Source organism: Orycteropus afer, unplaced genomic scaffold (assembly GCF_000298275.1).
Source record: "Orycteropus afer afer isolate SDZICR_OR568_19922 unplaced genomic scaffold, OryAfe1.0 scaffold00045, whole genome shotgun sequence".
In the NCBI taxonomy this organism is placed as follows: domain Eukaryota; kingdom Metazoa; phylum Chordata; class Mammalia; order Tubulidentata; family Orycteropodidae; genus Orycteropus; species Orycteropus afer.
In genome coordinates this window covers 14,721,565-14,749,288 of record NW_006921632.1, presented here as the reverse complement: position 1 = coordinate 14,749,288, position 27,724 = coordinate 14,721,565, and the positions used below count along the sequence as shown (strand labels likewise).

The 27,724-nt window shown below is 37.9% G+C and overlaps 1 protein-coding gene across 1 annotated transcript in view; it reads left to right on the top strand.

Moving 5' to 3' along the window:
• The window catches only part of PDZRN4 (PDZ domain containing ring finger 4), a 591,189-nt gene that overhangs the window by 533,429 nt on the left and 30,036 nt on the right, over positions 1-27,724 (top strand). Inside the window, exons 6-7 of the mRNA XM_042780539.1 lie at positions 18,774-18,872; positions 22,068-22,130. Of these exons, the coding sequence (XP_042636473.1) occupies positions 18,774-18,872; positions 22,068-22,130 (162 nt within the window). The remainder of the gene's footprint in view (positions 1-18,773; positions 18,873-22,067; positions 22,131-27,724) is intronic.

Sequence of the window (27,724 nt, the reverse complement as noted above, 5' to 3'; positions counted from 1 at the left end):
TTCTGTATCCTTCCCTTCAAGGCTCAGGGTTCCACGAGTATCTTCTGTGTCTGTGTTAATTGGTTTCCCTTTTCTTTGTTGAAGAGGGTCTGTGCAATCCTTCTACCTAGTCCGCCATCTTGCCGGAACCCTAATATATATTTTTTATTCAATAATTGGAACTATATATTATGTAAATTTGTACCCTGCTTTATAACTTAATATTTTATCAGGGTTATTTCCTGTGTTACAGATTTCTTCAGTCATCTTAATAGAGCCATAGTATTTCATTGTTTATTGCTGGACATTAAGGACATGTATAATACTTTGCTAATATAAGTTATGTGGTAGAGAACACATGATGATATACTTCAGGTCAATTTTGATGGCCTATGTTTTTGTATGTAGCTGCCAAACCAGACTGCTAGTTTGGTACACATAATGCAATGATTAAAATTATTTTTTTGAATGGCCAAGCAGATCAGACTAATCTCATGAACAGTAATCATAGAAACATTTCTACTCTTCAAAATCCCAAGGAAATAATAATTTATCAAGCAGTTAGGCAAATAATAATAAAATCAATTTTAATAAATGTTAAATACATAAAAATATAAAATGAGTCTGATTATTCATTTAATTGCCTATCCAGTATCATAAAATACTATTCAAATTTTTAATTCAATCTATTTTAAAATGTTTTAAAGAGATTAACATTGAGTTTGCTAAAACAAATTGGCATTACAAATATACAAAAATATAATTCACACCTATGCACCAGTCACTGGAAAAATTATGCCATCCAAATTAAAATTGATACATATGTGTGAGAGTATATACAGTCTGATGAAAATTTACTAACTCATAAAAGTTGGTGGTATCACTGATTTTCATTTTCTAAAATTAGTGGAATGTATGAAAAAGAAATACAGGAAAATCAGAAGTTGTCAAAAATGAAACAAAATGTATAAAGATCTATATCTGAAAGGAATTAGTATTAGCCATTTTGAATCAGACAAACATGTGGCCTGCTATGCTTGAAATGATAAATTAAAGAGACACACTTTGTCAAAAAGAACATTTCAAGACCTATACTGAAGTACAGTGCTGTCTGTTATAGGATAATAACTATACACCTACAAGGAAGACCAGTTAATACAACTATTATTAAAATTTACACACCAAATACTAAAGCCAAAGATGAAAAAAGTTGAAGATTTTTTACCAATTTTTAGTTTGAAATTGATAAAACATATAATCAAGATGCATGGTTAATTACTGGTGATTGGAATACGAAAGTTGGAAATAAAGAGGAAGCACTGAAAGTTGGAAAATATGGCCTAGGTAACAGAAATGACACTAGAGATGGCATATAGATTTTTGCAAGACCAACAGCTTATTCACTGGAAATACCTTTTTTCAACAACATAAATGGTGACTATCTATGGGGACCATCCCAGATGGAATACACACAACTACACATCACATCAACTACATCTATGGAAAGAGATGATGGAGAAACTCAGTATCATCAATCAGAGCAAAGCCAGGAGCCCACTGTGGAAGAGACTATGAATTGTTCATAGGCATGTTTAAATTGAAGCTGAAGATAATTAAGACAAGTCAGTGAGAGCCAAAATATGACCTGGAGTATATCACACCTAAATTACAGGCCATCTGAAAAATAGATTTGGAACACTGAACCAATGATTAAAGACCCCGTGAGTTGTTAGAAGAAATCTAGAACATCATACATGAAGAAAGTAAAAAGACATTAAAAAGACAAGAAAGAAAGGAAAACCAAAATGGATGTCATGAGAGACTCTGAAACTTGTTCTTGAAGCAGCATAGCTAAAGTAAAGGGAAGAAGTGATATAAAAGAGCTGAACAGATGATTTCAAAGGGCAACTCAGGGAAACAAAGTAGTATTATATTGAAATGTGCAAAGACCTGGAGTCAGACAATCAAAAGGGAAGAACATAGTCAGCATTTCTCAAGTTGAACTGCAGAAAAAATTCAAGCCTCGAGCTGCAATATTGAAGGATTCTAACAGCAATGTATGGAATGATATAGGAAGCATCAAAAGAAGATGGAAGTAATACCCAGAGTTACTTTCCTAAAAAGAATTTGTCAATGTTCAACCATTTCAAGAGTTATCATATGATCAAGTACCAATGGTATTGAAGGAAGAAGTCCAAGCTGCACTGAAGGTAATGCAGAAAACAAGGTTCCAGGAATTGTTCAAATACCCATTGAGATGTTTCAACAAACAGATGCCACACTGGAAAAACTCACTCATTTATGCCAAGAAATTTGGAAGAGAGCTACTTGACCAACCAACTGCAAGAGATCCATTTTTCTGACAACTGAAAAGGAAGGTGATCCAACAGAATGCAGAAATTACTGAACAATATCATTGATATGTTTTTTAAAAGAAAATTTTGCCTAAAATAATTCAATAACGTTTGCAGCAGTATGTCAACTGGAAACCACCAGAAATTCAAGCCCAATTCAGAAGGGGGCCTGAAGCGAAGGATATCATTGTTGATAGCAGATGCATCTCAGTTGAAAGCAGATAATACCAGAAATATATTTGCCTGTGTTTTATTGACTACACAAAGGCATTCAACTCTGGATCATAACAAATTATGGATAACATTGCATAAAATGGGAAATCCAGAACACTTGTGCTCATGAGGAACCTGTGCATAGACCAAGAGGTAGTCATTTGAACAGAGCAGTGGGATATTGTTTGGTTTAAAAATCAAGAAAAGTGTGTGTCAGGGTTATATTCTTTCACCATACTTATTCAATCCATATGCTGAGCAAATAATCTGAGAAGCTAGACTATATAAAGAAGAACACAGCATTCAGGATTGAAGGAAGACTCATTAACAACCTGCGATATGCAAATGTCACAACTTTGCTTACTGAAAGTGAAGAAGACTTGAAGCACTTACTGATGAAGATCAAAGACTACAGTCTTTAGTATGGATTACACTTCAAGATAAAGAAAATGAAAATCCTCACAAATAGATTAATAAGCAACTTAAATGGAGAAAAGATTAGAATTGTCAAGGATTTCCTTTTACTTGGGTCCACAATCAATACCCGTGAAGTAAAAAAAAAAAAAAAAAAACGCAACCATTGCCATGGAGTCGTACCCGACTCATAGCAACCCCTCCTTGGATTTCTGAGGTGGTATCACTATGGAAGTAGATTGCCCAGCCTTCCTTCCAAGGAGTGGCTGGTGGGTTTGAGCCACCAGCCTTCTGATTAGCAGTCAGGTGCCTTAGGCACTATGCCAGTAGCAGTCAAGAAATCAAATGATGTATTTCACTGGGCAAATCTGCTGCAAAAGACCTCTTTAAAGTGTTAAAGAGCCAAGATGTTTCTTTGAAGACTGTGGTGTGCCTGATCCAAACCATGGTATTTTCAATCGCATATACATGTGAAAGCTGGGCAGGGAATAAAGTAGACCAAAGAACTGATGCATTTGAATTATGGTGTTGACAAAGAATATTGAAAGTACCATGGAGATTGTTTTGTTTACCTAGTGCTGCTCTAACAGAAACACCACAAATGGGATGGCTTTAACAAACAGGAGTTTATTCTAACAATTTTTGAGGCTAGAAGTCCATGTTCAAAGTGCCAGGCTCTAGGGGCTGGGTGAAAGCCCCTCAACCTTTGGCTTCAGCTCTGCCTTTTGCTCCTGGCACACTGAAGCTAGAGGCATTTCTTCTCTCAGGCAGGAGCTGGCTGCTGAGGCTGACAACCCGAGGTCAACAAGTTAGAAGGCATAGTCCTGATATCACCAAACAACATGGCAGGCCACTAATTCAAGTCCAGAAAAAGTTCCAAGATCAGCAGGGCATGGCAAGCTCTTCAACAACAGCTTGACTACTTACAGGGTTCAAGTGTGCCAAAAAGCCAGAATCCTTCTTCAAAGTTGCTTCTTATATATTGGAAACAGACCACATCCCTAAAGCAGTTACTCAGCTTCTCCAATAGACTCCACCATGGAGTTAATTACCAATCACACCATGGGGAGTAGCTGTATACAGCTGCCCAACCACTCAACCAGACCCAGCCAAGTTCACACACAAACTTAACTACCACAGACTTCCAGAAGAATGAACAAATCTGTCTTGGAAGAAATACAGCCAGTCTCATCAGGAGGGACCAGTCCCTGGAGAAAAGGTACCATGCTTGGTAAAGTAGAGGGTCAGTGAAAAAGAGGAAGACCCTTGATGAGATGGATTGACACAGTGGTTACAACGATGGGCTCAGGCATAGCAATATTGTGAGTATGGCACAGGACCAGGCATTGTTTCGTTCTATTATACGCGGGGTCACTATGAGTCGAAGCCAGCTTGACAATACCTAACAACAACAAAATTGGAAATGACATATGCTCAAATTATACTGTTAATTGTGAATTCTGTGCACACAGATCAGTAACTATGATCGAACTCAGAAAATATGTGTACAAGAAATTATGCTTTTAAGTAATATATATACATTTTGTGGGAGAGCCTACAGTATTTAAAAATGCAAATAATCTCCCCCAAAATGAATTTTTTCCCTTCTGAGAATGTATTTAAAATGCATAGCTTGTTTCTTGATTTAAAATTTAAAAAAAGAAAAAGTTTATTGAGTTGTTTTTGAAACATAAAAATGTAGACAAAGCACAAAGTTTTAACTTCACCATTTATGAACTGTTGCTAGTTTTTTTTCAATAAATGTTTTTAGAATTTAATTTCCTTTGTTAAATCAGAGATATGTATATAGGTAATGTGAACATATTTGATGCTATGAAAGTACCATTTTACCAAACGAGAAAAAGAACAGGTAAAAAACCATTTGAAAGCAATCTTGACAGGTTTAAATGTCATGGTCCTTTCTCTATTATGATGACCCAGGAAGAAGCTGCCTAGCCCCAGTATAAATGGCTTAGAAAAGACTTGTAGTAATAGCCCAGTGCCTCATTAGAAAATCCGGTATTTCCTGCTCCAGTAACCAGCTGATGGAAATAAAGTTCATCTTGTCAACAGGTTTATTTATTTCCCATTCTTCTTCTGCTTTGTTAATCTTCCTTTTATGTCTCCTTCATAATACATGCTGGAAAAGTTCCTGAATCCTTTTCAAATAAAGAGAAGTTCTGAGGAGGATTGACAAATTTCTGTTGTGTCAACATAGACATGGGCGTCACACAGTCTGGAATTCAATGTATGATATCTGAAGTAGATAAATGTAGACCCTCCCTTTCTCATTCATCAGATGAGGAGATATTCAAGTCTACTAATTGGTTTTAATTCATGTTATTAGAATATTATTGTCAGTATAATAAAGATGCAATGCATTTCATGTTTTCATGTCCCATAATACCAAAAAAAAAAAAAAAAACCTCATTGCCGTACAGTTGGATCGAACTCTTAGCGACCCCTCCTTTGGTTTCCAAGGGGATATCACTACAGAAGTAGATTGCCCAACCTTTCTTCCAAGGAGTGGCTGGTTGGTGGCAAAAAAAAAGAAAAGCAGAGCCAGCCCCCTCCCCAAAAAAGAAGAGAGAAAATCTAAAATCTGTACTCCTAAATGAGTCCTCTGGACACTTTGGGGTCATGGCCAGTGGTAAATGTAAAACCTACCAGATGGGAAATAGAGCATGAATTCAAGACATTCCTATCACCTATGATTAATCGCCATGTATTTACAAGGAAATTTATTGCTATAATACAGTGTGGTACTAATCTGGAGATGTGAAATACCAAGCAATTTTTAATAATTAATTTTATGGATCAAATTACTTACCAGATTTTAGAATAAAACACTGTAGTTTTGGATTATCATATTAAGGGATGGAGAAAATTTAATTCATTATTTGATCATATTCTCAACTAATGTCTTAACACTGGGTATGAAAATGTGAATAGGCCATGCCCTTCCTTTGATCCACTTCAGGGAACAGACTTACCAGATGCAATATTTTATAATATAAAACACTTGCAGTTTCTGCATAACTTTTGCAATAAATCTACTCCACTTATGAAAAAAAGCAGTGCGTTTGCAATTTTTTGCAAATAAATCCCATCTCTTAGCACATAGGTCTAGCATTAAGCATGATATTGCAAAATCATCTGATATCTTTGTGTTCACATGCCTCCAGGTTCATTTTGTTTGTTAGCCCAAGTTCACCGTAAATTTACCTTCTCCATTAAACTCTATGTCCTTTGGGACAGTCTTTCAGTCCTTTAAACTTAAATATACTCCTTCTTGGGTTCATCTAAGATTTTACATTGTAGCCCTTTAACCCCGATTCTACCTTCTTTACCTCTTTGTTAGCAGTCAAATGCCTTAGGCTCTACACCACAAGGCTCCGGGAATTGATGGCATACCGATTGAGATATTTCAACAAACAGATGCCCCATTGGAGGCACTCACTCAGTTATGCCAAGAGATTTGGAAGACAGCTACCTGGCCAACTGACTGGAAGAGATCCATATTTGTGCCCATTCCAAAGAAAGGTGATCCCACACAATGTGGAAATTATAGAACAATATCATTAATATTGCACGCAAGTAAGATCTTACTGAAGATAATTCAGAAACGTTTGCAGCAGTATATTGACAGAGAACTTTCAGAGGTTCAAGACGGATTCAGAAGAGGACATGGAACAAGGGATATCATAGCTGTTGTCAGATGGATCTTGGCTCAAGGCAAAGAATACCAGAAAGATGTTTTCTTGTGTTTTATTGACCATGCAAAGGCATTTGATTGTGTGGATCATGACAAATTATGGATAACATTGAGAAGAAAGGGAATTCCCGAGCACTTGATTGTACTCATGAGAAATCTGTACCTTGACCAGGAGGCTGTCGTTCGAACAGAACAAGGGGACACTACATGGTTTAAAATCAATAAGGGAGTGCGTCAGGGTTGTATTCTTTCTCCACACTTACTCAATCTATATGCTAAGCAAATAATCCAAGAAGCTGGACTATATGAAGAAAAACGTGGTATCAGGATTGGAGGAAAAATCATTAGCAACCTGAGATATGCAGACGATACAACTTTGCTTGCTGAAAGTGAGGATGACTTAAGGCACCTACTGATGAAGGTTGAAGAATACAGTCTGCAGTATGGATTACATCTCAACACAAAGAAAACAAAAATCCTCACAACTGGACCAATGAGCAGCATCACAATAAATGGAGAGAAGATTGAGGTTGTCAAAGAATTCACATTGCTTGGTTCTACAATCGATGCCAACGGAAGCAGCAGTCAGGACATTAGACGATGTGTAGCATTGGGAAAGTCAACTGCGAAGGAACTGTATCAAGTGCTGAGGAGCAAGGATATCTCCTTGAGGACTAAGGTGCGCCTGACACAAGCCATGATATTTCCAATTGCCTCGTATGCATGTGAGAGCTGGACAATGAATAAGGAAGACCGAAGAAGAGTTGATGCTTTTGAGTTGTGGTGCTGGCGAAGAATGCTGAAAGTACCATGGACTGCTAAAAGAACTAACAGATCTGTCCTGGAGGAAGTGCAGCCAGAATGCTCCTTGGAAGCAAGAATGGCCAGACTTCATCTCACCTATTTTGGTCATGTTGTAAGAAAGGACCATTCCCTGGAGAAGGATGTCATGCTTGGTAGGGTGGAGGGTCGACGAAAGAGGGGGAGGCCTTCAACGAGATGGATTGACATGGTGGCTACAATAATGGGCTCAAGTATAGCAGGGATTGTGTGGCTGGCACGGGATCAGGCAGTGTTTTGTTCTGCTGTGCACAGGGTCGCTATGAGTCAGAAACGACTCGACGGCACTTAACAGCAACAACAACAACTATACCACTAGAGCTCCTATTACCTATTTATACTCCCAAATATGACGCTGTGAGGAAGCAGACTCTCAGCTGCCAGTGCACCAAATCTCTGTCAAGTTTCAGTTACCTAGTGCTGCTGTAACAGAAATACCACAAGTGCCTGGCTTTAAAGGAGAGAGATTTATTTTCTCGCAGATCTGAAGGCTTAAAGTACAAACCAGTATCTCAGCCATGTTGATTCTTTCTTAGGCCTTTGTACTAGTTTCTGGTATCCGTCAACAATCCTAGGTGTTCTTTGTATATAGGTCCTCACATAGTATGTGGTTCCCTGTGTGTGTGTGTGTGTGTGTGTGTGTGTTTATGTCTATTCTGCTCTTTATAATTCAGAAGTGATTAAGTATAAGACCCATCCTACTCTACATCTCCATTAACATAACAAAAACAGGATCTCATTCACAGGTACAAGGGCCTGGGCTTCAATACATATTTTGGGAGGGCACAATTCAATCCATAACAGGGCTTCCAATATTCCAAAGTATTGGATGCAATGACGTTGTTTCCCATTAGATAAAGCATAGTGCCTAAGGCACTTGACTGCTAATCACAAGGCTGGCAGTTCAAACCTACCAGCCACTGCTCAGAGGGAAGGTTGAGCAATCTACTTCTGTAGTGATACTGCCTTGGACACCCAAGAAGGGGTTGCTATGAGTCAGGTCTGACTTGAAGGCACATAACAACAAGAAGCCTGGGAGTGGTACCTTATCACTCAAAAGTTGATATGTATACCCTACATTGTCCTAGTTTATTAAATTTCCTTGAAAGTACTCCTGTGGAACATTTAGTAACAGTTTTGCTTGTGTTCCTTCACAATGCTCACTCACACTGCTAATAGTTGTAGATTGTTTATATTGATCCCTATTTAGGTAAAGGATCTACCTTGCCTTCCACAGGTGAATGCCCACAACTTTAGAATTATTTTATTTTTCACTGTAAAACAGCATCCCAAAGGGTAGATGGTATCTCTTTAGGTGATCTCCTTTACTGAAAGCATAGCCAGTTCCAAAGCATGACAGTGAATGCAGCCAAGAAGTCCAGGCATTGAATCAGTGACTATCAAGGCACAAAGGGTCATCCTGGTCTTTTGACTATTTACTTTGCAGAAAGCACACAATGAATATCAAAGAAATGTTGTTAACACTGTTGAAAACACTATTTTCAGTAATTCAAAGAAAAGACAGCTTCTCCACAAATGCCAAGAATGGAGATAAAAACAAAGAAAGCAGGACCAGGTAAAAAAGCAGTCCTATCAAAATGGCAATAGGGCTTTGGGCCTGTCAGAAAAATGGAGAGTACTTAGATATAAAAGTTGAATGTGCCGTTTCTTCTTTTTAAAAGTTGAAATAATACTAATCAATTTTTCATCTCAAGCCCTTCTATGGAACCTGTATTCATTACCCTAATTCAGTTTATATTACATAATCATAAGATTCTCAGGCTTGTTCCTGCCTCCACACATTCCACCCACATTAACATGCTTCCTCCATCAGCATCTCCTCTCATTCCATGCAGTGGTTCTGCCATGTTCAGCATACTCCCCTCTTGCACCCCCAGTCCTCCATCTCAGGTGAGGATTACTGAATTGAAGAACCAGCTGGGTAATAGCAAAAAGAGCAGTTGAATGAAAACCAAGAGGTCTATTCTCTAAGCTCTGCCACTAAATCACCAAGTGAAATTTTTAAAATCATTTCCATTTATAAAAGATGTAGGGTGAGCTAGAGTGTGTCTCAAATTCATGTCTAAAATAATTCTACGAAATAATTATGTTAACTTAATGTAAAAAATAAAATAGAAAAAGTTTATGCTTCTGCCTTGGTTGAATACAAGAAAAACAAGTCCTTGCTTCCTGTCAGTAGTCCTAATTTTATAACTCTTTTTGTTTTATAAAAGATGAAAATCCCCATATTTGGTATGTTCATTGCTCTCTCCTTTTTCTGCCCAAGACTTAAAAAAAAAAAAAACGTGTTAAGTATATAGATAAGAAAACATTTCAACCATCTTCACATGTACAATTATGACTTTGATTTTGAGACCTTTCAGAATTTGGTGATAACACACCTCTCTAGCATCATCTTTTGTACATTCCTAAGCACTCTTTAAAGGGAGCCCTGGTGGTGCAGTGGTTAAGCACTCAGTTGCTAACTGAAAGGTCAGCAGTTCAAACCTACTAGCTGCTCTGTGGGAGAAATATTTGACAGTCTGCTTCTGTAAAGATTTACAGCCTTGGAAACCCTATGGGACAGTTCTTCTTTATCCTATAAGGCCACTATAAGTCATAATCAACTCTAAGACAGTGAGTTATAAGCACCCTTTTCTGTAACCATACTGAACAGCCTATCTTCCACAGTAATGGTAGTTTCTGTCTGCAGTCTTCCCTCACCTGGCACATCTCTTAACTGTTTGACTCATCTTATCTACCACATATGCCTTTGCACTATAGTGAATTCTTTGTATTTAAACTTCCATCTTAACTGACCATTGGAGCAGAAGAGTGTATTGATTGAAAAAAGAAAAAAAGACCTATGTTCAAATTCTGATACTGACAGAAGGCTGCTGAGTGACCCTGTGGAATTACTTAATGCTAGCTCTCAATTTCTTTATCTGTAACATGAACTTTATATCTGCCAAAATCAACTGGGACTCTATTCCAAGAAAATGAATACACGAAAGAAATTTTTAAGAAAAAAAAGATTTACTGACTCTCATACCTGAAAATTCCAAAGGTTATCTGTTTCAGGTGTAAATTGATCCAGGGACTCAAATGATACCACTGTATTTCTGTCTTTACTCTCGGCTTTTCTCTTCTCTTTGTTAACCCATCCCAGGTCTCTGTATGATGGTAAGATAAAGCTTTGAGCTTCTCTTAATATGTATTCTCATAGGTTTAAGACAAAGACAAGTGTTCTTATCCCGGTAGTTTCAACAAAAGTACTGGAGTTGATTGTGATTCACTTGAACTTGATCACATACCCATCTCTGAAATTATCTTTAAGACTAGGGAATAAATTTGACTATTTGACTCATATCTAGGTCACATGTCCCACCCTAGAGCTTAATTCAGCCCTGAATGAACACATAAGAAGGCACAGTTCTATAACAGATATTTAGCCATGTTTCCGAAAAGATAGAATGAATGCTAGGTAGGCCAGATATAAATGCTATGCATTATACTACCTGTCAGATTGTTATAAAATTAAATATCATTTACAAAACATTCAGCACAATGTTTGGTACATAATAAGTTTTCAATGCTGAATGCGGTCCATGTCACATAGGTGCTACAAAAATGTCAAATAAGTAAAGTAAATCAATAAAAACAATCTGCCAGAGAAATTCTTAAGGTGAGTAGTTTGTAGATAATTCTGCTTGATTGTTATAGTAACTCTTCAGTTACTTTTCTTACTAGCAGAGATTATAAGAGAGTAAGTCACATGTGTTGTTTGCACAGCTTTCTAAGCATATTCCTCATAATCATAATACAGTTCTACTAAGTTACAAGTAGAGCAAAAGCAATTTTGCCCTGCATCCAACTTCAGACTAGAGCAGTTAACTCATCCAACAAATGCACGTGGGGCTGTCCCTATATCCCCAGCATTCTACCTAGTACTGAGGATGCAAAGAAGATATGGTAACACTGCCATAAAAAAGCTGAATTCCTTTATTCCATATCTAAGGTGTAAAGGCTATAATGGTAAACATAACAGACAAGGGCCTGCTTTTAGTACAGGAAACAGAAAATAAAAAGTAAGCAACTTAATAAAGTATGAATTTGTTGATTTAAAAAAGAAAAAGAAAAACTCATAATTGCCAGAAAGTTACTCAGCATCAGTGAAATTTTGATAGCACATTGGGGAACCCTACTTCTGCTCTGGTAGCATAGTGGCTAAAGCACTTGACTGCTAACCAGAAGGCTGGCGGTTCAAACCCACCAGCCACTCCTCAGAAGGAAGGTTGGGCAATCCTACTTCTGTAGTGATACTGCCTTGGAAACCCAAGAAGGGGTCGCTATGAGTCGGGGCCGACTTGATGGCACACAACAACAACAACAACAACAACTTCAGAAAGAGAGAGGAGGAAGGGTAAGGGGTACCATCCAGGAGGTGACATTTAAGCTGAGAAACGAGCTGTGGACAGAAACAGGGGCAATGTTCAGAATTCAAGCTAGGTCTTACAGTTAGCGCTTGACACCCAGCTCTGCCACGGGCTCACTGTGTGACTTTGGGAAAGTTACTTAACTTCTCTTTCTGTGCCTCATTTTCTTCATTTATAAAATGGAAAAAAAAAAAAAAAAGATAGCTACATTTAAGAATGATATAATACTGTTTGCTGTTATCTTCTCTTGCATGGACTGGTAATAGTGCCAACTTATCTTCCTGTCTTTTAACCTTTGGAACTTACCCACTATGCTACTGCTAAAGCCATCTTTTTAAGCCGCAAATCTGACCATTTTATTTCTCCTACGATGGCTCCTCTTTACTTTGTGCATAAAGCCCAAATTACTTAATATAGCATGGTCATCCTTCCATGATCTGACCCTCACCAACCTCTCCAGTTTTATTTTTTACCATGCTCTCTCACCCACCTCAATTTTAAACTCTAAGCTTCACACACATTTACTATTTAAAGCTCTGGAACACATCATGCTGTTTCTTATATCTCTCGCTATTGTCAGTTTCCTGTGCTTGGAATATTAGTCTTCTGGATTAATATAAAGATCAATTCTATTATCTCTCCTGAGACACTTTGGTAGGGTCCACAGCAGCCCCCATGCCAGAGCTGACTACCACCTCTGTTGGGTTTTTCCCAACCCCAACCAAATGGATGATATTAAAGCATATTTTTACCTATATGCAAAATGGAATGATTATAAGGAAAGAAAAACTGATAATGATGGAGGAAAAGAGGGATAATTGCATGAGAAAAAGTCTTGAAAAATCAAAAAGAATGTTTACAGAACATTAGTGGAAGCATTGGCCCTTGATACAATCACCAACCTTTCTTTCATTATAATAGAGGAACCGTCTGTTGTTGTTGTTATGTGCCGTCAAGTCAGACCTGACTCATAGGGACCCTTCCTTGGGTTTCTGAGGCAGTATCACTATGGAAGTAGATTGCCCAACCTTCCTTCCAAGGAGTGGCTGGTAGGTTTGACCAACAGCCTTCTGGTTAGCAGTTAAGTGCCTTATGCACTATGCTACCAGAGCTCCTGGAGGAATGGTCTAGAGAGGGGATATAGATGCATCTAGGTTGATAGACTGAGTGGAGGGAAGATGAAGCAGTTTCCACTTGACGGCTTCTCTTTTCTCCATGAAATAGGGAACAAGATGATTGGCTAAGAAAAAGGAGGGGGAAAAAAGTTTCTGTAGCTGATTTAAAGAGAGAAGGATATTAAAGATCAGTCTGGGAGAGGGGAAAGTTGAGATAATAATCTAATGGCACCCAGTGATCTATGAGGGAAGGGCCCACTGAGAGTGGCCAGGTTTTGTTGGAAATTTGAGAGAAAAAGTAGAACGTGGGTCTTTCTGGAAGTGGAAAAGCGGCTTGACAAGGGAAGTGTTGTGTAATTGTCGGGTAGCATTGAGATTTGTGGTCATGAATTCACAGTGAAAGAAGTCAGTGTGGTCAGCATGGTTGTAGGTCTTCCTCTAGGAACACACAACTGCCCAGGTGGGGATACAAAAGGAAGTAAGTAGTTGGGCTTACCCACAGTTGGTATTTTGCTGAGTGATACTGTAGAAAAAGAGTGACAAGGGAGTTGTAGAATTTAATAAAAGATTATAATGACTAATCATGGATTCCTAGTTGAATAAGGAGAGAAGTGAAGACGTGAGGGAATTACTGATGGTGAAAAATATAAAGGTTAAGGTCTAGTGAGAGAATGAAATGCTGCAGTGGGAACACAAGTGTCAGTGCTGATCAGAGAGTGGAATGCTTGAAACTGATATTTTAAAAGTAAAGCAACAATGGAAATGGTCTCTTATGAATAGTATTTTCTACAAATTGCTTATTGTATTTTAAACTATTTTGATAGAGACCCCAAGACTAACTAAGTTACAAAAATCCAGTCACAAATGATCATAGAAGCAATCCCATTACTAAGTTAATGATCATTTTTAATACTCAAAAGTCATCTTTAAAAATAAAAACTTTAGATTTCTGGATCCTTACAATGATAAATCACATGATCCTAGCACCCAGTAAAAACAAATTCTGTTTTCTCAAAAGATACAAAATGGAAAGTCTATATATGATGTGAAAAGAAATTCATGCGTTGTTGCTTTTGTTTTAGAGCAAGATTTGATGGAAGCTTGTTAAAAAGGACAGGTTTTCCTTCAGTCTGCCATGTTCTTTAGTTGGCACAACAGAAGTGACAGTACAGTTTTACTGCTTCTCACTTACCTTGATTTCTATTCCTTGTCCAGAAATCATGACATGAACTATTAAATCTGTTTCCTCTGCAATTAGTGGCATAGGTTAAAATATGTCTTATGTGACATATTGTGAAATCCATTCAAAATGGGTCATTTATGACTTTCTACAGTGACTCAGGAGGAGCCTTAGTGGTGCAGTGGGTGAGTGCTCAGCTGCTAACTGAAAGGTTGGCAATTCAAACCCATCAGCCATTCTGCAAGAGAAAGACTCAGTCTGCTTCTGTAAATGTTAAAGCCTTGGAAACCCTGTGGGGCCATCCTATTCTGTCTTTAAGGATCACTTTGAGTTGCAGTCAACTAGACTACATTGGGTTTGGCTTTGGTTTAAGGTGATTCAGAATCCATAGAGAGAAACAGCCAACGTGCATATGGAAAATTCTAACTGCTTTATTTCAAAAAGACCCCAGAAAGTATACAAAGCTGGCCACTTTCACAACAGTAACACTGGGAGAAAAAGTTGTTGTAAAAGGAGTTGAGGTTAAGGATGTGTCAGTGGAAAGGATATTGCCATATGCTTCGGCATTTACCCTAGTGGTTCTATAGAAATGAGCTTTAGTTACTACTGGAAGCAACTTATTATGGAATGTTTGGGGTTGAGGTGTTTGAGCCTGAAATACTCTGGAGCCCTAGTTGTTCTTCAGACTTGAGTAGTACCAGCTGCCTCTGACGTTTCTTGCTTGAACAACAAAATCCTCAGAGTTCTTTAGAGTTGTGGGAACAATGCAGCTTGCAAAGCCATTGCAGGAGGTGTAAAGCCTCGGTTCTCCTTCTAACAAGAGAGTCCTTCATTTAGAAAGCAAAAATGTCTTTTTTTCCTTTTAATTTTCTTATTCCTCCCTAGAGCTAATCATAAAATATATAAAAATTTCATAGCCCTGTAGAGCAAATGATTTATGTAAAAATCCCATTCTTGTCATTCTATGATTAGAAGGATGTTTCCCAGCAAGCTTTACTAACTTTAATCTTCTACTACTTCCTCAGTCTACATATAATCAATTTCTCACATACTGTGGTTTGATTTAAAAAAAAAAAAAAAAAAGCTTACATACTTTTCCAGAACATAGCCTCTTAAAGCATATTTAAACTAAAATTAATATCGTTTTCACTAGGTATATGAAGTGATTCCTTCACTCCAGTCACACATGACTTATAGATGGTTAGCACTGCTATCTGTGAGGGTTTGGCTTTGATTTGTATACACCTGTGAATTGTCTCCATGGAGAAATTGTACAGAGGTAGCATTTCACTTTTATGTTTTTCATCAAACAGCTTCCAAGTGACAGAGGGAAAGGTATGAAAGTTGTTAGGGAAAACATCTTCTATTACCAAGAGGTTGTTTCTTCAGAAGTCAGAGGTTTGTGTGTGCTATGAAGGGAATACTTAATTAAACTTCTGCTAGAGAATTCCTATCAGATAATCAGTCTTTGCAAAGCCACCTTTGCCTCATATAAACAAAATGTTCTACAGGTAGCTGCTTGTAAGTTATTTTGACATAAAATTAAGGAAACTTTGATGCTAAAATTGTGCTTCTGTGTACCAGGATGAAATATGTAGTGTCTGAGACATTTTCAACCAAAGAAAGAAATGCAAGTTCACACTTGGGACTGGTCTTAGGCAGTTTGTGGGACCCAGAAGATCCTTCAGTGCCTAACATCCCACTGCTAAGAAGTTCAGCCCTTGGAATTAAAGCTTCATATTTGCAGCTGTTACTAATTTGAACTAAGCCCTGTTGTTGTTGTTGTTGTTATGTGCCTTCGAGTCGGCCCTGACTCACAGCAACCCCTCCTTGGGTTTCCAAGGCGACATCACTATGGAAGTAGATTGCCCAGCCTTCCTTCTGAGGAGTGGCTGGTGGGTTTGAACTGCCCAGCTTCTGGTTAGCGGTCAAGTGCCTTAGGCATTACGCTACCAGAGCTTCTGAACTAAATCCTAAGTGGGTCATATTTGAAGTAATTATTAATGATGATCCTTTTAAGAGAAAATTATTTATCAATGATCTTTATGACTTCAGGGCTACTTATGAATGAATGGAAGCCCACATCAAATGCCAGATTTTGCTAGGGAAGAGATAAAATGGCAAGACTAAAATTTCAGTGACAACCTGGAAGGGCATACTTCAGGAACTCTGGGCAGCTAAAAGGAAATATGAGGGTTTTCATTGGCTTTAAAAAGGTTGAGGGTGGGATTTAGAAAAGACAGACACTGCAAATAACTTTGACTTATTTCAGTTTTGCCTACATCCAGTACCATGGCAATATTGAAAACCATTTTAATCTCAGGATCTTAGTTTCTTTTCCCCTGTGAGGCCTCGAGTAAATGCCTTAATTTGTGGTATTGAAGTCTGATCCTTTTCCTTTTAATAGATATATTCAATTTTATTGCAACATTTGTTTATATGCATCTTCTAAATAAACACCAAAGTCACAATACACAATTGAGAATGTGGAGAAAATACACACAAAGGCAGTCCTCATTGAAAATGACTTCCCACAGCATAGGGAGTTTCTCTAGTGCCATCGACAGGACATTGTAAGTCAATGGATTTCGGCTTTGACTACAGCTCCTCATTTGCCTTGATTTAAAGGTCCCACTCTCAGTTCTTTATGGAGTGTTTAGGTTTTCTTATAGGCCTCTTAGGAATCACAAGCTTCTTTACTCCTTAACTGTATACCTTGTTGGTGTAATTGAAGCTGTTTTGTTGCTGTAATTCCTTCCTAATGTTCCAGTTTTAGTCAAGTATTCTTTCCCCCTGGAAGCATTAATTATTGCCAGTTTTGAAATGACCCTGGCTTGGTGTGTATATTTCTACATCCAGTGCCAACTCATGTCATCATTTCTTATTCTTCCTCTGGGTGAAAGAATTTTTCCCATTTTTTCATTACTGTTCAGCATGCCCGTGGATGCCCTTTTTAACCACTGCAGTGTAATTTAGACAATCTTTGCCCACCAGTCAGCAAGTCAGCATTCTTCCTGGTTTCATGTATTTCACCAATTTGCAGTACATGTCTCAAGATAATGGGTTTAAACTTCATTTTATTTGCTATTAGCTGTGAAGTTATTGGTCACAGGAGCTTGTGATAGTCCACAATTGCTATAGATTTACCTGTAGAATGATATGTTTATAGCATATCATTAAACTAAAGGGTTATTATCCAATGACTGAAATACAAAATTAAGGCCGGGGGGTGGGGGTGGGGGGGCTTCTTCAACTATAGTACAGTGTTCTGGAAAATATTCTATTGTTTGAATATAAGTGAATTTTTCTTTCATTAGTATCGGTAACTATTTCAAATCTTAGACAGTTAAATGGGTATTTTATTATTATAGAATTGCAAAATCTTCTTTTCACTCACACATACATACACAAACTCTATCTCCAGTCAAAGAAGAAAGACTGCTTAAATACAAAATCTATGTACAATAGGAAATATTTCTAAATAGAAGTAATCATCCTTCAACCACTATTTACTGAGTGCCCCACACTGAGACTCTCCCTGAGCTAATCACTGGAGAAAGAGCAATAAGCAAAACAGAGAAATTTGTGCCTCCCATGGAGCCTACATTCTAGAAATGTGGTCTAGACCTCACCTCCAGATTAAATTACTTTATTCTTTCTCATCTGATAATTTACTAAACAGCCCTGTATTCTCCATCCAGTATGGAGGTGATTAGAGCACCAATTTGTGTTTTACTGCTTGAAATTATGTGATGTATTTATCCTGATGTCATCTGCTTCTGAAAGTAGTACAAGTCAATTTCATTATATAAAAATGAAGTACACTGAAATTTATTATTATTTTCCTGAACATAAATCAAGCAATGAATTCAACATATATTACCTAAGACTGACATTTCAAGCCCCTTAGCCATGTGTTTCAGTAAATGTGTTTCCTTGTTCATTTACTGCTACATTTTGAATCATTGCCTTTACCCCGTATGGTTGTTGATGTCTCTCCCTTCAGCCTGAATGAACCCATTTCTTTCTAAGGGCAAGAGCTTCTACAAAATAATAGGAAATCTTGGCTTGAGCTACACAAAATATATGCTTATTATCATATTGTATAGAACTCAAAAGACAAATTGATAAAGAAAATCCGGTATATTTTTATTTGTGTTTGGCCTTTATTTTAAGTTTTACTAAAGCACAAATAAAAATATAGTGCCTCAATATTTTTATGAACATTTTACCATCTACTTTAACATTCTCACACATTTTATTGATCCAGTTTATCAATTTATACATATTTTATGTATACATATTTTATGTAGTATGTATCTCTAACTTTAAAACACTGGCTTTTGAGAATACAAGAATATACTTTTAATTTTAATGAATTAGCTTTTTGGTAGCACATGCTAATTTCAAATGTTGGACAATAATCACAAAACCTTTCCATGAAGTAACCAAAGAATATCAGTGAGTTCATTTTGCTGGGGGATTCCGCTCTGAGATAAATGTCGTTCTCTGTGTGTGTTCTCTCAGGAGGTCGAGTTGTGCCGTGTTAGCAGTCAAGAGAAGCTAGGCCTGACAGTCTGTTACCGAACGGATGATGAAGAAGACACCGGCATTTATGTCAGTGAGGTAAGAAATCCGTGGAGGGGGATTAAGGAGAGAGACTGCGAGGAATGGAGTGAAATGACTCACAATGAGAATATCCTTCAGAGGCTTGAATGTGAAGAATTGGCCATGTTCCAATACTTGTCACTTTCAATTAGGAAAGTAAATTATGTTGCCCAAGTAATGTAATTATTATCAGCTTGTTTAATGTGGATGCTTTCACCACAGAATCCCACTAAGGAACTTATCAAAGTGGTAACATTATCTAAATTTAAATAAATTCCCATAAGGGTCCAGAAAGTTGAGCAGAGTTTTTGATCAGCAAATATTTTCTCCCTCCATTCCACTATGTCTTATTTCAGTTCTGTTAACAATAACATTAGCTAATAGGAGCTCAGGTAGCATAGTGCCTAAGGTACTTGACTGCTAACCAGAAGGCTGGCAGTTCAAACCCACCAGCCACTCCTCGGAAAGAAGGTTGGGCAATCTACTTTCGTAGGGATACTGCCTCGGAAACCCAAGGAGAAGTTGCTATGAGTCGGGTCTGACTTGACAGCACATAACAAAAACAACAACTGTTTTAATCTAATCTTCACAATATTCACATAATTTACTCTGCTGACGGGATTCATGAATTTGAATACACAAGGAATGCATCTATTAGTTTTTTTCCATTCGATCCCATAATCACTTTCAGGAAGGGAGGTATTTAAATATGAGATGCTCTTGGTGTCAGTGACTTTGTGAAATAAATGTATTATCATAAGTAATTTTTTGAAAACTCCCAAACGAATATTTTATATTTAATATATCAAAGTAGGACTTAGAAATTAGTTGTAAATTGCTGTTTCATGCTATTCCAAGCCTTCTTGCTACCACCTTGAAAAAAAATACCTAACTTGCTGAGCCTCTGTTTACTCGACTGGAAAGTTAGTATACCAATGCTTGTTTCATTGGTTGCATAGAGTTGTTTTGTTTTGTTTTTTCGTGAGGCATTGGTGGTTCAGAAGTAGAATTCTAACCTTCCATGAGGGAGATTCGGCTTCTATTCCGGCCAGTGTGCCTCATGCACAGCTACCATCATTTGTCAGTGGAGGCTATGTGTTGCCATGATGAGGAACAGGCTTGATCAGAGCTTCCACAAGACAGAGAAGGAAGAAAGTCCTGCTAATTAGCTTCCAAAAACCAGCCAATGAAAACCCAGTGGATCACAATGGTGCAATCTGCAACTGATAAAACAGGGGCTGTGTTAGACTGGGTTCTCTAGGGAAGCAAAAACAGTAAGCTTACATAGAGAGAGAGAAAAATTTATCTTAGGAAAATGGCTCACACAGTTATGGAGGCTGGCAAGTCCCAAATTGCTGGATCAAATGTCAAGATGGATGGAGGCTTTTCCCAACTCACACAGCTTCAGGGGCTGATGGGCTCAAGGTTGGCAGGCAGTATATCAGCTATTGACTTCTGCAGATGATGAATCCAAGATTACCAGGCAGAATGGTGGATTCTTCACTCACAGACAGTTTTAGGCAGCACAACAAGATCCAGAGCCACAGAAGGTTTTCCAAATTTTCCCAGGAAGTGCACATATATATTGGAAGTAGGCCATACCCCTAAGGAAACTCCCTTTCAACTGATTGCCTGCTCACAGCATATACATCAGATCTCATCATGGAAATAACCACATCACAACTGCTTAAACCACTCAGAATCGTGGTCCAGCCAAGTTGACACACAACCCCAACTATCTCAGGGACTATCTCCAATGCAACTAACAACAACAGAGTTGTTTAGCATATGGAAGAGAAAATGTATCTAACAGACATGGAAAACTATACTGCTGTCTAAATGTAAAATGTTATTCTTTGTCACTTTACCAAAGAAATAATTGACTGGTTCTTGCAATTAAATCTCTCCCGAGAATAGTTGATTTATAACTCTTCTAAATGAGCAACTGTGATAATCAGAGGCAGGGGAGAGGTAAGAGGATCATCAGCTGAATTGTCTTTTATAATATGTACCAAGGTAGAAACATAGGAGTTTAATATTTGATTACAGTTCTGAAAGATAAATTTTAGATTGTGATGACTTCTAAATAGAATACAATTGATTAATCATTCCTCATTTCCTTCTATTAAGTGTTTAATTTACTATTTAAATTGGCAAGATTTGGACCTCACTTTTCAGGGAAGTTAAAAAAATAAAAAACTGAGTATATGTATTTGGGAGGGATATTTTCCTTTTACCATTTATATATAATTATAGTGTCTTTTGTTCTTAATTAATCACTTAAGACTCATCTATTTCGTGGTGCCACCCAGTAAGAGAGTAATATCTAACTTCTAGCTAGAATGAGGCAGCATCATGCTATAGTTAAAATACTTTGCTTGAAAAAATGCTTTGATGGAACAAGCCTAAATCAGTGGTTCAAAGACCTCAAGAGGAATGTGATAGGTGAAATTAACCTCAGTGAACTCTAAGTCATTGGTCAAGTTTGGCCCACAAAAATTTTGATAAGCTGTTAAATATCTATTTATACTAAATAATTTATAGTTAACACATTTAACCCTTTATGTAAACTGTTGCCTAGGAATAATCTTCAGTTTCTTGTTTTTTGTGTATTTCTTATGGTATGTTGTTCTTGTTATGTGCCGTCAAGTCAGACCTGACTCATAGTGACCCCTCCTTGGGTTTCCAAGGCAGTATCACTGCAGAAGTAGAAATTTCTTCATATATTAATGTGATCATGAGACAGAAATCCCTTGAATAAGTATGGACTTATAATATAGCTATCAGCTTTTCTAGGACTGCTAAGGTAGGATTTAAAACTCACCTTAGTAGAAAGTAAATTTCCTATGTCTAGAGAATCCTAATATTAACATCATCCTAAATCAGCTGAAGACCATGTCTGACAATTAGGAGACAAAAATGAACTAATGAATGGGAATAAAAGGAAGAAGGAAAGAAAAAAGGGCTTTCAAATAAAATTCTGCCCTAGCATTCTTCAATTTTATCATTGTTAATTCTCTTACTCTTACTCTTAGGATCAGTGATTTTTTAACAGAACAAAGTCTGATTTATACTCTGTCACAAATCAAAGGAGGATTTTGAACCAGGTTTCTAAAAATGTACTTTTTGGACCATGTTTTAAGTTTTTTTTTTTTGCAGGGAATAAGAGATAACTGCATTGTCAGTTGAAAATATATGTCTTCTCTATTACAGGTGGATCCAAATAGCATTGCTGCCAAAGATGGCCGGATTCGAGAAGGGGACCGCATTTTGCAAGTATGTGTTTATTTTCTTGTGTTTCTATGATCTCTCCAGCAGTTTTTATTTTATTTTGTTCCATAAAAATGTTAGAGGAAAGAATTTCTCTTTGCTTTTGGACATTAACACCTTCAAAACAAAGAGCTACCATTTAAAAATTTTTGTTTTTATGTAAGAATTATGTGAATAACTAAGAGTTATTACCTAAAATTAATGGTTAAGACACTAGCTCTCGAGTCAGATTACTTGACTTAAACTCCATTTCCACCATATGCTTAGCTACCCAACTTAACCTCTTATTTACACCTTGTTCCTCATCTTAAAAATGGGAATATAATATGGCCCATCATCATGAAGGTTAAGTGAGATTATGCATGTAATATGCTTAGCACAGTCTATAACTCACTGCCATCAAGTCAGGTCCGACTTATAGCAAACCCTCCTTGGGTTTCCAAGGTGGTATCACTACAGAAGTAGATTGCCCAACTTTCCTTCGGAGGAGTAGTTTGTGGGTTTGAACCTCCAACCTTCTGGTTAGCAGTCAAATGCCTTAGACACTAGGCCACTAGAGGTCCCAGCACAATCTATGGTATGTGCTTAATAACATCAGCTGTTATTATTGCTAACATTGTTTTAGTTTCCTAGGGCTGCCATAACAAACTACCACATTGTGGGTGGCTTAACGAACAGAAATTTGTTTTCTCCTAGCTTTGGAGGCTGTTGTTGTTGTTGCTGTTATGTGCCGTCGAGTCGGACCCGACTCAAAGCAACCCCTCCTTGGGTTTCCAAGGCAGTATCACTACGGAAGTAGATTGCCCCATCTTCCTTCCGAGGAGTGGCTGGTGGGTTTGAACTGCCAGGCTTCTGGTTAGCAGTCAAGTGCCTTAGGCACTACGCTACCAGAGCTCCTAGAAGTCCAAATTCAGGGGTTTGCCAGAGATATATTCTGTTTCTGCTCTGGGGAAAGATCCTTCCTTATCTCTTTTGTCATCTGGCATTCCCAGGTATTCCTTGACTTGTAGGTGAATCCTCAAATGCTGTCTTCTCCCTATTTCCATGCCTATCATTCTCTGTTACAACAGACCTCACTCAGAAGGGATTAACATTAGGACACACCCTACTACTCCAGTGTGATCTAGTTAAATGCCTACATAGAAAAACCCTATTCCCCAAAACAAAGTCTCATTCACTGGTACAATGGCTAGAACTTAAATATATCTTTTTTGGAAGACACAATCCAGTCCATAAAAAGTATCATCATCAGTCTTCACTGCCCTTTACAGAATTAATTAGCTGAATGTGGATCCTATTTTTCCATCACTGTATAGAAGCTCAGAAGAGTAAAGAAGTCCTAACTATTTACTTGCTAAGGGCAGGTGGAGGAAATGTGCTTTCTTCTCCATGTGAAAGTATGGAAACATGGATACTGATTAAATTTCAGTTTAACAAAGTAGAAAGCAAGCAGATCATGGAGAGATGTGGGGCTAGAAAGAGACTTCCAGACCAAATCACAAAAGCCCCCAAAGTTCTGTCCTAAACCTGCCTCAACCTATCTACTCCTTCTGTGTCCTCTTCCATAGACAATAGATGTGGAAAGGCATACAAGATCTCCACCTTTTGTGTGAAAATTCACCCCTAAATAGGAAAATAGGCCCTGTGGAGTTGAGTTTCTCTGCTGATTATAACTGTAAAACAGAGAAAATTCAAACAACACATTGAGGAAGTTGCAAGCTGTTAAAACATTCTGCAAAACTTTTAGTCATTGTGACAGATCTATAGTTCCTATTTTCCCTTACTGGATGTGGTCCCTAGAGACTGTTTCTTTGGATTCAATACTCTTTTGAGAAAGGAGGCTTCAAAACTAGACATGATGTGAATCCTTGAAACTGTTGCACTGAGGCAATCTTTAAACCGTAAACCAAAAATATGCCCTGAAGTCTTAAAACCAAACAAAAGCTTACCTTAACTAGTAAAAAAATGTCTACCTTGAGCATTGTGTTGTTTTAAGATCTCATATGGGATCAAATTGACAATAAAAAAAAACCTCACTGCAGTTGAGTCAAATCCTACTCATGGTGACCCCTCCTTGGGTTTCCACAGTGGTGTCTCTATGGAAGTAGATTGCCCAGTCTTCCTTCTGAGGAGTGGCTGGTGGGTTTGAACTGCCAGACTTCTGGTTAGCAGTCAGATGCCTTAGGCAGATAGGAACCTTAGGGAGCAGAGAGTTTATGTTAATGGGGGAGGAACAACGCAAAAAAGGAGGGTAGAAAGGTTGCAGAAGTAGAAGATTGTAATCAATGTCACTGAATTGTACATGTAGAAATTGTTGAATTGGTGTACATTTTGCTGTGTGTTTTCTCAACAACAACAAAATAAATAAAATGAAAATTTAAAATATACATATTCAAGATGTAGTCCCACAATTTGGGGCACTCCCTATGTAACTGCAAAGACAACAACATACACAAATGATCATGATATAATGTGACATTGTCCTGATAAATAGTGCCTGAACTGCCCGGGACATACATCACATGGCTACCCTGCCCAGCTGTTCTGATGTCCTTTCCTTTCTTCATGTGGCACTTATTTTAGTGTACCTACCAGATAAAGTTTCAAAATGTTGGGTTTTTTTTTTTTTTTTAAATAATTTTAAATGTATTATTCATTTTATATCTCCAAGTATACTAAAAATACTGTAACCTTCTTGTGATTCTCAAGGTCATGTTATAACCAGCAATTATTACAAAGTGTTATAACAGAGTGATATGCTTAATGACTAAAAGATCTGGAAGATTATGTCACCCTATAGGGTTGCTGGAGCTCTGGTGGCGTAGTACCTAAGGCACTTGACTGCTAACCAGAAGGTTGGCAGTTCAAACCCACCAGCCACTCCTCAGAAGGAAAATGGGGCAATCTACTTCCATAGTGATACTGCCTTGGAAACCCAAGGAGGGGTTCCTGTGAGTCAGAGGTGACTCGACAGCACATAACAGCAACACACAACATAGGGTTGCTATGAGTCAGAATTGACGTGATGACAATGGAATATTAAATGAAAGGAGCTCTGGTGGCTCAATGGTTAACTGCTCAGCTACTAACCAAAAGTTCAACAGTCAAACACACCAGATGTTCTGCAGAGAAAAGACCCTATGGGGCCATTCTGCTCTGTTCTATAGGGTCACTAGGAATTGGAATTGACTTGACACTACACAACAACAATATTAAATGACACCATTTGGCTATATTCTTAGATATATAAAACCCAAATCAAAACCCACTCCAATTGAGTCAATTCCAACTTAGAAACCCACAGGGTTTCTAAGGCTGTAAATCTTTACAGAAGTAAATTGCCTTATCTTCCTCCTACAGGAACAGCTAGTGGGGGTTTGAACTGCCAACCTTCTGGTTAGCAGCCAAATGCCTTGACCACTGTGTCACCAGAGCTCCTTAATTTTAGATATATTGCACCATTATTTCATTATTTTTCTTATAGCTCTTCTGCTGTTGACAGCTGTCACTTCTTCCTCTCCTATCTACTCTCCATACTCCCATACCTCCTCTTCCACGCTCACCTAGCTCCTTATTTGTAGTTTCCACTCTAGTTAATAAAATTATATCTCACATTTAAATATGTATGTTCTCAGGGTGTAGACTAATAGAAATAAAGTGTTTAAATTTCCATGTATGCATACTATGTGTCTTCACCCTTCCATATTCTTAGCTATAATGTGAGTAGATACAATTTTCACGTAAAATATGTGCTGGATAATAAGGCATTCCTTAATGGAGTTCGTTCATTGAACAAACAACAGGAGAATTGACAAAGGGTTTTTTTTCTGCCTGAGTACTTTATATTCAGTGACAAACATGTCACACTTAATGAATAAATAAATGTCACATTAAAAAGCCTAGAATTCAATCCTATCTGCACACATAGGAAATAAAAAGTCTTAAGGGTGATGGTGAAATTCTATTAAATAAAACTCTGACAAAATTGTACCCATAGACAAATAGCTCCCATATGGTTGATGAGGAGATTATAGGATACCCTCCTAATGAACAATTAATGACTTTTTGCCAGGGATACGGGGGTGGGAAAAAAAAGATTTACTTCTTATCCTTGGAGTTTCCTGGCTGGCTTTTATTTAAATGAACCTCTTTAGAGCAATTGTGATTTTAATTTCCTGTTCATGATGCCCTAAGTAAAGTACTTCCATGGTCCTACCCATTGTGCAGAAAATTTTTTTTTTAATTCTGATTTGTGTGAAAATTTACAGAGCAAATTCACTTGCCGTACAGTAGTTTGCATACACTTTGTCTCATGACATTGACTATAATTTACCCCAATGCAACAGCTCCCCTCCCACTTCCTCCCAATAGTTACCCCTTCCCTGTGTCCATCCCTTCATGCACTCCTGCCCCCTGAGCTATCTCCCTGTGCATACACAGCCCTTCTATTCTCCAATGATTGGTATGTCCAAGGAGTGTTTCTACCTAGTGTAAATGTTCAGCTCATATGCCTGTCTTTTGTTTGGCTGGAAGCCACAGGTGTGGGTTCAATTCCAGACTTGAAGGGCAGCTAGGGGCCATAGTCTCACCGGTTCCACCAGGCTCTATCATACCAGCAAACCTGGTCCACCTCCCCCTCTTTTTTTTCCCCCCCAAATGATTTTGAGTTTTGTTCCACATTGTCCTTCCTCTCTATCCAGGATCTCCTATCTAGATCCTTTTCCGAGTGGTTGATGGTGGGAGCCGTCTCATAGTTCTTCTGGTCTCATAGTTTATAGGCTGAGGATTGCATGGTGTACCAGTCACTAGGACTAATTGTTTCCATGAATCTTTGGTTTTCTTCATTCTTCTTTGCTCTGGACGAGGAGAGACCCATTGTTGCATCTAGATAGCTGCTTGAAAGCTTTTAAGATACTTGCCAAAGTATATGAAGTGGAACAATGTTTTGTGTAGTATGTTATGCCAATTGAGCTTGATGTCCCCTGAGACTATGGTCCTGAGCCCACTGGTTCAACTACTCGGTCCCTCTGGGAACTGGCTGTGACCAAGCAGTGACTACAACCTTGCCCCTTTTCAGTTCTACTATACACCTGGGAATTCTTACGTATCATACAAATACATTTATAGGACCATTGTCTGCCAACCCTATACAAGGCCTTGGGTACACTCCTTGCTTCATAGACATACCTAATAGTTCAACCTGTCTACTCATCTATCCACTCATATTTCCATATTTGCCTTCACTGACAATGCAGTACTGTGTGTGCAAAAGGGTTACTCTTTGTTGTCTGTACTTCCCATGTGCCCCTCTATGTTTTCCTCTTCTTCAGTGCCACTATGTTGATCACTCACATTTGGTACATTGCCCATCTCTTCACCTAAATCAATACTTATCTCTACCTATCTAACAACATTCCCTCCCCTCCCCTCCCACCCCTAGTAATCAACAAAGAAAATTTCCTTCCATAGATAAACCTTTCCTTGACTTTTATAATAACGGACTGATGCAATATTTTTCCTTCTGTGATTAAGTTATTTCACTCAGCATAATGTTCTCCACTTCATCCACGTTATGTGGTATTTTGCAGATTCTACATTAT